The sequence below is a fragment of the Podarcis pityusensis genome (assembly GCF_964106645.2).
Source record: "Podarcis pityusensis genome assembly, chromosome: 7".
In the NCBI taxonomy this organism is placed as follows: domain Eukaryota; kingdom Metazoa; phylum Chordata; class Lepidosauria; order Squamata; family Lacertidae; genus Podarcis; species Podarcis pityusensis.
The window spans coordinates 17,164,448-17,177,882 of NC_138031.1; the positions used below are offsets into that span (position 1 = coordinate 17,164,448).

At 47.2% G+C, this 13,435-nt stretch overlaps 2 protein-coding genes across 2 annotated transcripts in view; one reads left to right on the forward strand and one right to left on the reverse strand.

Moving 5' to 3' along the window:
* Nucleotides 1-2,732: 2,732 nt before the first annotated feature.
* On the reverse strand, nucleotides 2,733-8,653 carry UTP23 (UTP23 small subunit processome component). Its single transcript, XM_081012851.1, has 3 exons — nucleotides 8,433-8,653; nucleotides 5,622-5,796; nucleotides 2,733-3,254 (listed from the first exon to the last, which is right to left on the reverse strand). The coding sequence occupies exons 1-3, from the start codon at nucleotides 8,618-8,620 to the stop codon at nucleotides 2,862-2,864; spliced, it is 756 nt and encodes a 251-aa protein (XP_080868977.1). The 5' UTR covers nucleotides 8,621-8,653; the 3' UTR covers nucleotides 2,733-2,861.
* A 972-nt stretch (nucleotides 8,654-9,625) lies between these two features.
* Nucleotides 9,626-13,435, forward strand: part of EIF3H (eukaryotic translation initiation factor 3 subunit H) — a 67,006-nt gene continuing 63,196 nt past the window's right edge. Inside the window, exon 1 of the mRNA XM_081012754.1 lies at nucleotides 9,626-9,784. Coding sequence (XP_080868880.1) covers nucleotides 9,662-9,784 — 123 coding nt within the window. The 5' untranslated portion in view covers nucleotides 9,626-9,661. The remainder of the gene's footprint in view (nucleotides 9,785-13,435) is intronic.

Here is a 13,435-nt window from a genome sequence, read left to right on the forward strand (position 1 = left end):
AGTTGCTCTGGGCAGTGTTTTGCAAGAGTTAAGGTCCAGGTAGCGATGAGGGCTTGCTTCAAACCGTAGCGCGATTACAAGGCGCTCAGAGCCACAGAGCTCTGAGCTAGCCCACAGGCTCTTTGGAACCATACAGTGAGATGATCCATTTCACAAAGGGGTGATTCTATGCGGCAAGCACGGCGCTACCTCAGTTCTTGCATCCAGTTCATTTTGTGTCACATCGCCTTAAGGCATAATTCTTTACAGCAGAGCCCATTTACATAGTCAGCTGCCAGGCATCAATCGCACAGCTACAAAGATTAGAGAAATAAGTGACATATTATCATTATTTATTAAATTTGTATACTTTATCATCATTATTTATTAAATTTGTATACTTAGTTTCAAGTGTGAACTTATATCAGCAGGGCCAAGAATGTTTTCTCCCTCCCACCATAGCTGTCAACTTTTCCCTTTTCTTGCGAGGAATCCTATTCGGAATAAGGGAATTTCCCTTTAAAAAGGGGAAACGTTGACCTCTCCCACAGGTGTAATGTTACAAGCAAGGATTGCTTCCACCCATACCAACTGGGGCAAGTATTGCGATCCATTCTGGAGACTGCTGGGGCTACGCTTGCCAACAGAAGTATGGAAGGTGGTTATGGAAGATAGGACCCTTTGTGCTTAGAATTTGGAAGAGCCTTCCTCCTGGATATCTCTACCAAGTCTCATCACTTAACTACAGGCAGCATAGGCAGTTTTTAAGCAGCTAAAACTGCAATTCTACAATCTTTTTACCAGGGCACAAGTCCATTTTAACTCAATGGGGCTTTCTTTTAAATATGTATAATATATAATAATAATTTATTATTTATACCCCGCCCATCTGGCTGAGTTTCCCCAGCCACTCTGGGCGGCTCACAATCGAGTGTTAAAAACAATACAGCATTAAATATTAAAAACTTCCCTAAACAGGACTGCCTTCAGATGTCTTTTAAAGATAAGATAGCTGCTTATTTCCTTCACATCTGAAGGGAGGGCTTTCCACAGGGTGGGCGCCACTACCGAGAAGGCCCTCTGTCTGGTTCCCTGTAACCTCTCTTCTCGCAATGAGGGAACCGCCAGAAGGCCCTTGGAGCTGGACCTCAGTGTCCAGGCTGAACGATGGGGGTGGAGATGCTCCTGCAGGTATATAGGACCGAGGCCGTTTAGGGCTTTAAAGGTCAGCATCATGGTCCCGGCCGCCACTCCCAGTCACCAGTCTAACTGCTGCATTCTGGATTAATTGCAGTTTCCGGGTCACCTTCCAAGGTAGCCCCACGTAGAGCGCATTGCAGTAGTTCAAGCGGGAGATAACTAGTTGGACTCGATGGCCCTTGTGGTCTCTTCCAACTCTATGATTCTATGATTCTAGAGCATGCACCACTCTGGTGAGACAGTCTGCGGGCAGGTAGGGTCTCAGCCTGCGTACCAGATGGAGCTGGTAGACAGCCGCCCTGGACACAGAATTGACCTGAACCTCCATGGACAGCTATGAGTCCAAAATGACTCCCAGGCTGCGCACCTGCTCCTTCAGGGGTAGTTACCCCATTCAGGACCAAGGAGTCCCCCACACCTGCCCGCCCCCTGTCCCCCCAAAACAGTACTTCTGTCTTGTCAGGATTCAACCTCAGCTCTAGTTGCCGACCATGATTTAGGATGGCTACTAGTTTTAACTGAAGTGGTTCTGATCCATAATCAGCTCCCCACTCCAACCCAAAATCTACCTGCTCCAAACTTCTCATTCTCTCAGCATTTGCTGTACCCTTGTAATCATTTCAGTATTTGCCTTTTTCAACCTTCTGCAGTAATTAATACCAGGGATCATGTCCAGACCATGGACAGCCCATTAATCACACACCCCTCCTTTTCTTTTTTGGCTGAGAGGCCAAGTGATATGTATAGAATTTTCCAAAGATTATCATATGGCTCCAGGATTTGTCATTCCGCACTACAAATAGGTATTTCGGGGAAATTGCTCAGTCCCCAGTGGGCAGGAACCTGACTGAATTGGAGCCAGCTAATAGGGAAAGATAAAGGATTTCCAGCGAAAGGTTTTATCCATTTCAGATCTTGCAATTAAACAAACTGGATATGGAATGGGATTACGTTTTAACTCCTTGGGGTTACATTTGATAATGCACTGAAAATTAATCTTCAGTGGCAGAAATAAATTGAATGCTTCAAAGGGCTTCTACTTTAAACGAAGACATTACAGAAGTAGCTATTACTCAATATAATGAAAATATAAAAAGAGTTAAATGTGGGTTTTACTCTCCTAACCACTTTTGAAAACACACTCTTGAATCTGGTTTTGTACTAGAACATTTTTGAATTCACCAGCAACTAACTGCAGTTAGCTTCCATGTATCTGGGATAGTGTGAGCAAGACTTCAGGAAAGAAAGCCTGGTTGGAAGGCAGGATTGATTTGTGAAATGCTTCCTTTCAAAGCAGGTGATGAGTCTTGCCCCTTTGATTGCTCTACTAAGAGGTAACTGGTATCTTTCATGTGCTCCACTGCATGACACAAACAGGTCGTGCTTTGGGCATGATTATCAGTTTGCCATCCTCCTTAGTTAAGGATATCAGTAAGGATAAGCTAGCTATAAGGGCTGTTCTTGTGCAGTTTTAAGACCCAATTTAACAATTTAAAATGATATCAAAAGTGTGTGTGTGTGTTTCACTTTGACCCAGCACCCAAATACTCCAAGACCTTTAAAACAAGACCTTTAATAAAATAATGATTAAATGCAAGGATTATCACACTGCTTTAGTCATAGACCTTGGCTTTACCCAAAGTTCATGGAACAGACGAGCCCACCCGTTTTCTGGGATGGTTTCATGCTTCCACATTCTGTGACCCTGATGGCACAGTCTCTCCTCCTGCTTCCAGTTTCCTTTTCTTGCGTTTCCTATTCCCCTTTTTCTTAGCTGCTGAAGGCTGCAAGGTCTCTTGTCCCTTTTTCTTTTTCTTCAGGCAGCTGAGAGGATTAGGGCCACTGGCCCTTTTTCGTTTCTTTTTTCTTGGTTCCGAGGTCTTTGCCAAACCCTGCTCCTCTTTGAGAAGTTTGATGCTTAGTTTCTGGTGCTCCGGAATAAGCCGGTTAGTCTGTGCTGCTTGTGCCGAAGCCAAAGATTTCATGGAAGGTTTGTCAAGAACCATTGTGTTCTGAATTATGAAGAGAAGAGGAACTCCAGCCTTTTTCTTTACTTTCGTTGCCAGATCCTGGTCCTATCGAATGGGGGTGGGGGACACAAACAGTAAGTCTATATGCACTCTTTACAAAGTAAAACTCAAGGCAGTGAAAATCTAGCAGATTACTTCACCCTGGAAAAGAACACTGTCAAAGTGGCAGGAAACACCCAATTTTCTTGTCCCTGTTGCTTGCTTTACCAACTTTTGCTCAAGCTGCTGAAGGCTATAGTGGTAAACTAGTTTAACATTCTATAAAAATGCAAAATCTACAATGTGGTCAATTACTATATGGAAAAGTTATTGAAGGCTAGAGGCATAAATGCCAAGTATTCTTAAGGATTCTTTAATGCATTTAAAAATAAAATAAAATAGTCAAGTGGTATATAAATTTGTATACATAATAACGATGCAAATCCCTATTTTCTTCGTTTCATCCAGCAAACAGACTACAATTTCTTGAGCAAGATTATATCCCTTTTGTGCTGTGGACCACAGGAAAGGCTTTCTGTACCAAACAGCTGGTTGAGAAATAAAGTTAGGACCTATGAAGTCAATTGGTAAGTTGTTTGAATACAAACCATCTGCAAATGGAGTTCAAACTGTTGGGCTTCCTGTCATTACCCATCAGTGGATTGGCTCTTAGAGCGAGTCCTCTTTGCCAAGGAATTATAAAGAGCACACGCTCCCAATTGTTCCTCTGTACCTATGGCTTTAACTGTCCCACATCTAATGGTTTGGGGGAAATGACCTTGTGTGGTAATTGGGTTCCATACCATGGGATGAAGTAAGTGCTTTCTGAGATAACGTAGGCAAAGAGCTTTTCATGTGACTTTTATTCTGAAGTGCTATGAAAGCTTTTTGGAGCTATAAAAGAGAACCCAAACATCATAAATAAATGCTACTAAAGAACACTCAAGCATTTTTGCAGTTCACTTTTCTGAGCATCCTTCTGGGGCAAGACAGAAGTGGCAAGACATCTTGTGAGACAGTCACTTATTCTGTAAAAGGTAAAGGTAAACGACCCCTGGACGGTTAAGTCCAGTCAATAATAATATAATAATAATAATTTATTATTTATACCCCGCCCATCTGGCTGGGCTTCCCCGGCCACTCTGGGCGGCTTCCAAAAGAATATTAAAATACTATAATACATCAAACATTAAAAGCTTCCCGAAACAGGGCTGCCTTCAGATGTCTTCTAAAAGCCTGGTAGTTGTTGTTCTCTTTGACATCTGGTGGGAGGGTGTTCCACAGGGAAGGCGCCGCTACCGAGAAGGCCCTCTGCCTGGTTCCCTGTAACTTGGCTTCTCGCAGTGAGGGAACCGCCAGAAGGCCCTCGGTGCTGGACCTCAGTGTCCGGGTAGAACGATGGGGGTGGAGACGCTCCTTAAGATATACTGGACCAAGGCCGTTTTGGGCTTTAAAGGTCAGCACCAACACTTTGAATTGTGCTCGGAAACGTACTGGGAGCCAATGTAGGTCTTTCAAGACCGGTGTTATGTGGTCTCTGGTCAAAGGCGACTATGGGGTTGCGGCGCTCTTCTTTCAGGCCGAGGGAGCCGGCGTTTGTCCACAGACTGCTTCTCGGGTCATGCGGCCAGCATGACTTAACTGCTTCTGGCGCAACGGAACACTGTGCCGGAAACCAGAGCGCATGGAAACGCCAATTACCTTCTCGCCACAGCGGTACCTATTTATCTAATTGCACTGGCGTGCTTTCGAACTGCTAGGATGGCAGGAGCTGGGACAGAGCAACGGGAGCTCACTCCGCCGCGGGGATTCAAACCGCTGACCTAATCAGCAAGCCCAAGAGGCTCAGTGGTTTAGACCACAGCGCCACCCGCATCCCTGCTACTTATTCTGTAAAGAGAGCTGGGCATGGTTACTTCTTCATTCCTGTTCTATGCAGACTTGCCTTTCTCAGATGCACTCTAAGCCCAGAACTTTATTTGATGCTTAGACGTGCCTTGCCTCCTGATCTAGCAACTAAGACATTAATTACAGTGTGCGAACAAGCTGCCAAGTATCTTCATTCCTTTCTTTGTGAAATAAAACTGTTATCTACAAATGCCCTCCCTCTGCAACTCTAATCCTATGCTGGGCTGCTTGCTGCAGGAGAGCTTGCCACCCAAGGCATATGCAAGCCCTCTCAAGCGCAACAAGGCTCATTTCCAAGTAAACTTCTTTTAAAACAAGGCTGTAGGCAGTGTTTTGAACACTCTCTTGTACCGCTGGAAACGTGTAGGTGCCGTTCAAATTTGCATAAGCCGAAGTTTTCCCACCACAGCGCCGAAGGAGAAAGCGTGGATGTAATTCTTAAAACTCATTAACAACTGGCCAGATTCCAAAATATGAAGGAAATGAGGCATTTTGTTCGCGTGAGCTTAAGTGAAAGAACATTACCTGCGTAGCAATGAAGTAATGGTGTGGATTCCCATCCTCGATCATGGACAAGAGGCAGGCTGAGCCGCTCACTGGATTTTTGAAGTGAGAACAATTGCGAACTTGAAATCTCTGTGCAATTAGTTTTGCCCCATATAGCTCCTTCCCTAAGGATTCCAACTCTTTCAGGACACATCTAGAAGAAGAAAAGATAACAGCAGAGATTCTTGTTCAACACAGGCATTTCAAATTCTGAACAAAAGTTTCCCATTACGTCTTGTATGCAAGTCTACCCCATGCACAAAGATTGGGGGAACCCCAGAACAGACTTGATGGCGTGTGGGGGGAGGAGGGGGCAATTCCCACTGCCAAGCAGAAATTTTCACGCTGGCAGGATGCTTGCTAAGCGCTGCCTTAGAGGCAAGCATGAATATGGAGTTTGCAAAGCCAGGAACTGCAGGCCTTCATCAAAGGAGCCAGAGATATTAATATACATGGTCTACTCCGGGCCCCATTTTACCCTCTCACCATCCTGTGAGGTCAAGTAAGCTGAAGGAATGAGAGGGATTTGAAGTCAACCAAGGTTTGCAGCTCACTTGGGGATTTAAACAGCTCTTAATGCGGCGACTCTGCCTGCTGGTTGCCTGGCCTCGCCAACTGAGCACAAAGGATATACATAGGTTCCCTCTATAGGGTGACCTAGCTTTACAGAGGACAGTCCTCTAGTTGAAGGGGCTTTCAGGCACAAGTGTGGTTTAAAACTAAAGAACACTGAGGTGAAGGAAGAGCCCTAAGGTTTTCTGTCTGCCTGTAGCAGCACCTGTACAGCAGACTTGGCAGCCACAGACCACCTTGCCATAGTCTTCCCCACTTTAGTGATATTTACTGTATTTTCTGTGATGCGGGTGGCGCTGTGGGTTAAACCACAGAGCCTGGGACTTGCCAATCAGAAGGTCGGCAGTTTGAGCTCCAGTTGCTCAGTCCCTGCTCCTGCCAATCTAGCAGTTTGAAAGCACGTCAAGGTGCAAGTAGATAAATAGGTACCGCTCTGGCGGGAAGGTAAGCGGTGTTTCCGTGGGCTGCTCTGGTTCGCCAGAAGCGGCTTAGTCATGCTGGCCACATGACCCGGAAGCTGTACGCCAGCTCCCTCGGCCAATAAAGTGAGATGAGCGCTGCAACCCCAGAGTCGGCCACGACTGGACCTAATGGTCAGGGGTCCCTTTGCCTTTACCTTACTGTATTTTCTATTTAAAAGATACCAGCTGTTTATGAATTTTGCGTCTACCTACAAAGTCACCTAGTCTGGTTTTCTATGGCAAGATGCATTCGAATTCAAATTACTTCTACATTTGCACCTATGCATATGAGTTTGCATCTCCAAATGGCAGTCCTTTCACACACATCCCAGTGTTGCCCTAAATGCCTCTTTGACCCATCCTGCTCACGCTGGTAGCTCCTCCGCCTTTATGAGGACCAAGCAGCCAATTGTCTCCCACCGCACTGCCCACTGAGTAACTGACACGCACCCGAAGTAGGATACATGGGAAGCTGCTTTGTTCACAGCCCACCTGGCTCAGCACTGCTGCACCCGCCTTTCTCAAGCTTGGGACCCCAGGTATGGTTGGTCTTTATTTATTTGGGGTCATGCACCCTGCGCATTCGCTTATGCACTTGGCCGGCAGCCACCCTCTGATTCTCTTCCCCACCTGATTCACAATGGGAGTCTTGCTTTATGGCAGGCATGTCCAGCTCCCAAGAGACTGATCTACTCCCACTATATAACAAAACTGGAAGTGATCTACCATTTGGATTGACCAAAGTTGTGAGCTTTTTTGGGGGGGGGGGAGCCTTCTTCAAAGTTGCTGAGCTAAAGCTTTCCTGGCAGATGTACACTCCAGAGAGCAGTGGCCATGGTTCAGCCCCATCCCTGAACAGGCAAACCGAAATGTACAGCCACAGGTTTTCATGGATATCCTGCATTGCAGGGGGTTGATTTCGATCAGTGGTTCCCAACCATTTTTTTTTGGCCATGCCCCACATAAGCATCTCTAAAGTCCTGATGCCCTCCCCACCCCACCCGTGACATATAATTTGCATTATTCAAAAAGTGGACTCCTATTCACGTGGAGGAAGCCTAGAAGGCCATTAACTTGGTCTAACTCATGGGTAGGCAAACTAAGGCCCGGGGGCTGGATCCGGCTCAATTGCCTTCTAAATCCAGCCCACAGACAGTCTGGGAATCAGCGTGTTTTTACCTGAGTAGAATGTGTCCTTTTATTTAAAATGCATCTCTGGGTTATTTGTGGGGACTGCCTGGTGTTTTTACATGAGTAGAATATGTGCTTTTATTTAAAATGCATCTCTGCATTATTTGTGGGGCATAGGAATTCGTTCATCCCCCCCCCTCCAAAATATAGTCCGGCCCCCCACAAGGTCTGAGGGACAGTGGACCGGCCCCCTGCTGAAAAAGACCCCTGGCCTAACTCATTCTCGAATTGCCCCCCCCCCCCCAAAATCAAATTGCCCCACGTTGGGGAACCACGGGTCTAGATGATACTTGGGTATCCAACTCCATGATTCTAGGACTACAACTCCCACCATCCCTACACCTGGCAGGGCCAGTGGTCAGGGACGATGGGAGTTGTGGTCCAGGAGGAACCTCGGGCTGGTCTAACACAGTAGCCCTCCGGGATTTCGGGGTGGGGGCGATGCCCCCCCTGGGGATCGAACCCGGGACCCCCTTTCTGCTTGCCAGGCAGGCGCCCTACGCGCTGAGCTACGGCTCCCCCCTTGACGTCACGCGCCTCTCCGTCCCATTCGACCCGCGCTCACCGCGTGGTGCAGAGCTGCGTGGCCCCGGCCAGGTATCCCGGCAGCTGCTCTCGGATCTGGATCTTGTTGCGCAGCGCGGCCTGGCAGAAGGTGCCGTCCAGCAGCACCTGGAAGGGCTCGCGGAAGCCGAAGTTGTGCTTGTAGAAGCCCACGTTCTTCTTGGCGTGCTTCTGCCGCTTGATCTTCATAGCGGCGGCCGGAGGAGGACCATAGAGACGGAAAGGCGGGCGCAATACTATACTACTTCCGCCGGAAGTCCTTGCCGGATTATTATTTTTTAAAGCAACAACCGTAACGAAAGTTGACGCACGCGCAGTGCAGCAGCCGACGGGGAAACCACGTGTTTAGGGATGTGTAACGCGTCCAGGAGCGATCACGCTCTGACTCTTCGCCCCAGATGCTTTCTTTTTGTTGAATTACTGGCGTTATTGCTGCGACCGAGAAAGCATGATGAAAATGCGGTTGTAATGGAACCCACAAGGGACTCCTGAGGGTCATCTAGTCCAACCCCCTGCCGTGCAGGAATAATACACGGATAAAGCAAATCAAGGCTAGATGTAGTGGTTGAGAGGATCGGGCTGGGGCTCTGGGGGAAGCCGCTCGGCCATGAAGCTCTCGCTTGGGCACTGGACGATAATAATAATAATAATTTATTTGTACCCCGCCCACCTGGCTGAGTTTCCCCAGCCACTCTGGGCGGCTCCCAATCGAGTGTTAAAAACAATACAGCATTAAATATGAAAAACTCCCTAAACAGGGCTGCCTTCAGATGACTTTTAGAAATGAGATAGCTGCATATTTCCTTATTTCTCTCAGCTTAGCCTACCCCACAGGGTTGTTGTAGGGGGAGTTAAATGAGATGGGGGGGGGAGGAAGAACCACGTGCGCCACCTCGAGCTCATCGGAGGAAGAAAGGGAATAAATGCAGTCCATAAACTACCACTCCATAGATTTACTAGGCGGGTTATATTTCCTGGTGGGCTAATGGCAGCTATCCGGGATCGAGCTCCCATCGGACGAAACTGCATCGGCGCAGAGGAAAAGCAAAATGCAAACATAAAGAGTCCTATAGGAACTACATGAAAGCGGAACCATGTTTGGGGTTGTGTTTCGGAAGTCCTCCGGTTTCCGCCCGGAAGGTGTTCTGAGTGGGATCCATTTCCGGTTCCCCTCGATCTCTTCCTCTTCCGGCCGGTGTGCGTTCTCCCTCTCGTTTTCCTCTCCCAGAGATGGCGTCGCGCAAGGAGACACCCGCCCCCGGCGCCGGCGCTTCTTCCTCGGCTGCCGTCAAAGCCAAGGCGAAGGCGGCCCCGGGAGACTCGGCCGTCAAGCAAGTGCAGATCGACGGCGTGGTGAGCGAGGGAAGGGAAGCCGGGAGAGGCGCCTGAGCCGCCGGGCGGGCTGCCGCGTGTTCTTCACAGGGTCGGGAGGGACCCCGAGGGTCATCTAGCCGAACCCAGAATGGTTTACAAATGTCAGTGATCAGACAGTCCCAGCCCCCGGGCTTATAATCTGAAATACATGACATAAAAGGAAAAAGATGGGGGGGAGGGGGAAGACAAGCTCTGGCACCGGCCTTTATTTCAGAATTACCGTGGTACCTCGGGTTACAGACGCTTCAGGTTACAGACTCCGCTAACCCAGAAATATCACCTCGGGTTAAGAACTTTGCTTCAGGATGAGAACAGAAATCTTGCGGCGGCGCAGCAGCAGGAGGTACCTCGGGTTAAGAACAGTTTCAGGTTAAGAACGGACCTCCAGAACGAATTAAGTACTTAACCCGAGGTACCACGGTATTGCAATGACCAGACGGAATGGAAAGAAGAGCCAAGAATTGCTAGACTCTGAGCTGGAATTGACGAAGACGCCCTGCATTCCTATAACTTGGTAATAATAGCCTGTATTTCTCTGCTTGCGGCAGAAGAGGGTGGTTCTCTTTCCCTGTGACCGGCACGGAAACAAAAGAGTGCTCACCTCTTATAAGGCAATTTAATCATTTTACTGAAATCATATTGGCTGGGCTGATGTACAGGTGTCTGACAGGTTGGACAAAACTGCGAAGATGCAGTCTAGGTATTATTAAAAATGCAATCTCAGTTCAGCTAGAGCAGAGTGGTCCGACGCGCAGCCGGAGGGCTGCATGTGGACCTGAGGTCTTTTTGGGTGACCGTCGGCAACATTTTACGCCCCCCCTCCTTCCCCTTCCCTCTGCACAGCCTTCCCAAAGCTGGGTATGGAGGTGCTGGGCTCTGGGAAGGAGGTGTGAGGGCTCTGACAGGATCCTAGAGTCCTCCCACCTCCTTCCCAAACCTAGTTAGGGCTTTCTCAGAGGTGGGAGAGCTCTAGGACCCTGCCAGAGCCGCATGCCTATTTCCCAAAGCCCAGCTTCACACTTACTTAACTTTGGGAAGGTGGCGCAAGGACTGGGGTGTCATTTTTTGGCCTCTCTCCCTTCCCCCTCTGCGACAAAGCAGTGTGTGCCCCGTGGGCTCCGTGTTGAAGTACTCTTGCAGTATGTAAAGTTGGGCTGCCCGGAGTTAGCGGAACATAGGAAACTGCCTTATATGGAGTCAGATCATTGGTCCAACTTGCTCCGTTTTGTTTACACTGACTGGCAGTGACTCCCCATTGTTTCAGGCAGGAGCATCTCCCATCCCTGGAGATGCCAGATTGAACCTGGGACCTGCTGCGTACAAAGCAGATGATCCCACTTCTATCTCTCTCTATATATCACAGATTCCTTTGAATTGTGATAGACAGCGTTATGCATATAGCTGCCAATTTGATTATCAGATGCATTGTTTCAGGTACTGCAAATGCTGTGAGTTGCAAGTTCAGGTGGGCATTTTGTGTAAGTAACCATATGTATGTTAAGGTATATCTCAAATGAGCTCAAGTGTAAAACCAGAATGGATTATTCTAATGTGTTGCTAGCAAGTTAGTAAGCCCATGCTTAATTATCCAGATATCAGCAGAGTTTGGGCTGCAGTGCTGTTTCCATTTACCTGAGAATAAGTCACATTGATCTTTGTGGGATTGCTTCTGAGTAGACATAGGATTGTGCCATGAAGTGCCCACTGCCATTATAGTGGGGCAGGTCCCTGTCATTGGATGGAAAGATGCACTGACCTGTTATAGTTGCTTCTAAATGGCTCTTTGTAAATGTGAATCTGTGGTGGTCAATACTTTTGGCAAGGAGATCCAAAGTTTTATTTATTCTTATTTATTCTTACATTTAAATCCCACCTTTTCCTCAAAGGAGCAGTACACAGTTCTCTCCACACCTCATTTTACCCACAAACCAACAACCCTGTGAGGTAGATTAGCCTGAGACATTGTGACTTGCTCAAGAACACCTGGGGAGCTTCATGGATGAATGGAAATTTGAACCCTGGTCTCCCAGGGTCTAATACTCTAACCAACACTGGCTGTTTGTTGGGATGCACTGCAGGACACACACATACCTTGGGACATCCTGCTACTGTCTAGGAATTTCGCAGGCTCTCTTTCCTTTTGCCACTATTGGCCTTCCCAATCATTACAAGACGAACAGTTGTGCAGACTGTAGCTTCTCCCTGGGTTTAGCGACATACTTGGAGGTCAGTATGGCCAATCCTTGCTTCTCAAAAGCTGCTTTTTTGTGTATAGGCATTCAGATGTTGAATTGTTTGATTTTTCATATCCTCCTGGGCTCTTCCAATAGTTTTTCCTCAGTATTAGTAGATAGTGCCAGCGTTGTGCTTGCTTCTCTTTCAGTTTCTTGAGCCTGAGATGAGAGTGAGGGCAACCATTCTCAAGCTTATTTAATTTATTTCAGTTTAGACAACAAGAAAGCAGATTCAGTGTAGCAGTTAGAGAGTAACTATGGACCAGGGAGGCCTAAATTAGAATCCCTGTAGCCCTAAAGCCCACTGGGTGAACCTGAACTATCTCATAGCTTCACATTACCTCTCAGGGTTGTTGTGAAGATAAAGAGGGCTGGAGGAAAGACAGTGTATTGCACCCCTGAGTTGCTTGGAGGAAGAGTAAGATAAAAATGTTTGAGATTCCCAAATACTGCTAGCCTTGGGCAAGTTTTCTTGGACACATCTTACTCTTCTTTTTCATAGACTTTTGGGGGAAGGAGCAGGAATGGAATTTTGTTTCTCGGCTTCGTTTCTCAGTCTGTGCTCGTTTAGCTCACCCTGTTGAATGCACACCTTTTGCTCCGATTGGTTTTGTTTGAGGAAGGGTTGTAATGCTTCAAAAGCACAGCCTTCTGCAAACCACAGGGGCTGGTGAGATTTCTACCATAAGAACATCATTTTTAACTCTAGGCTGCTGTTGCCACTTCCTTTATTGTTGTTGTTGTTGTAACTCTAGGCTGCTGTTGCCACTTGCTTTTATGTTGTTGTTGTTTCAAAGAATGGCAGATTCAAGAATGGCAAGTAAAAAATGTAATAAAACAACAACTCCAGAATGTCAGGAAATATGATAGGTAAACAAAAATGGTGAAGGGTAAATAGCCAAACAACTGAACAAAACGCAAGATACAGTAAAATCCCCTAAAACCTTCTCTCCCTCTGGGATCAAATGGCAAAGAAACAATTTTTTTTGGCGGGGGGGGGGGGATACAGATCAGAGTTGTGCTGAAGTGCTCCTAACCTTTTGACGCAAGCACATTGGAGGATATTTGTTGTGCTTGGGATAGACAGTATCCAGGATATTTCAGGCAAGGCAATCAAACCACTGAAGAAATCTGTCAGGCTAGGTTGGCTTGTCTCCATTTCAATCTGGAGGTTAAAGTCTCCGCATCCTTATTGCTGTATGCCAAAGAGCACAGCGCCTCCTCAAAGGATGATGCCATTGGTAAACATGCAGCAGCAAAAAAGCTTGAAAGAGCAACATCTGGTACCATTTGGCATGATTAAGCTAGCGCCCCATTGAAGAGTGAGCTAGCATCAGGCCTACGTGTCGTACTTCAAGGTTCATGGATGGAATTTGCCTGACAATAGCGCTTCCTG

What these genes read in the sequence shown, in the direction of transcription:
- UTP23 (XM_081012851.1), bottom strand. Translation starts at nt 8,620, where the DNA reads ATGAAGATCAAGCGGCAGAAGCACGCCAAGAAGAACGTGGGCTTCTAC. An exon ending in ACGCAGCTCTGCACCACGCG is followed by an intron (nt 5,797 to 8,432) that starts GTGAGCGCGGGT and finishes TTCTTCTTCTAG; the next exon opens with ATGTGTCCTGAAAGAGTTGG. An exon ending in ATTACTTCATTGCTACGCAG is followed by an intron (nt 3,255 to 5,621) that starts GTAATGTTCTTT and finishes CCCATTCGATAG; the next exon opens with GACCAGGATCTGGCAACGAA.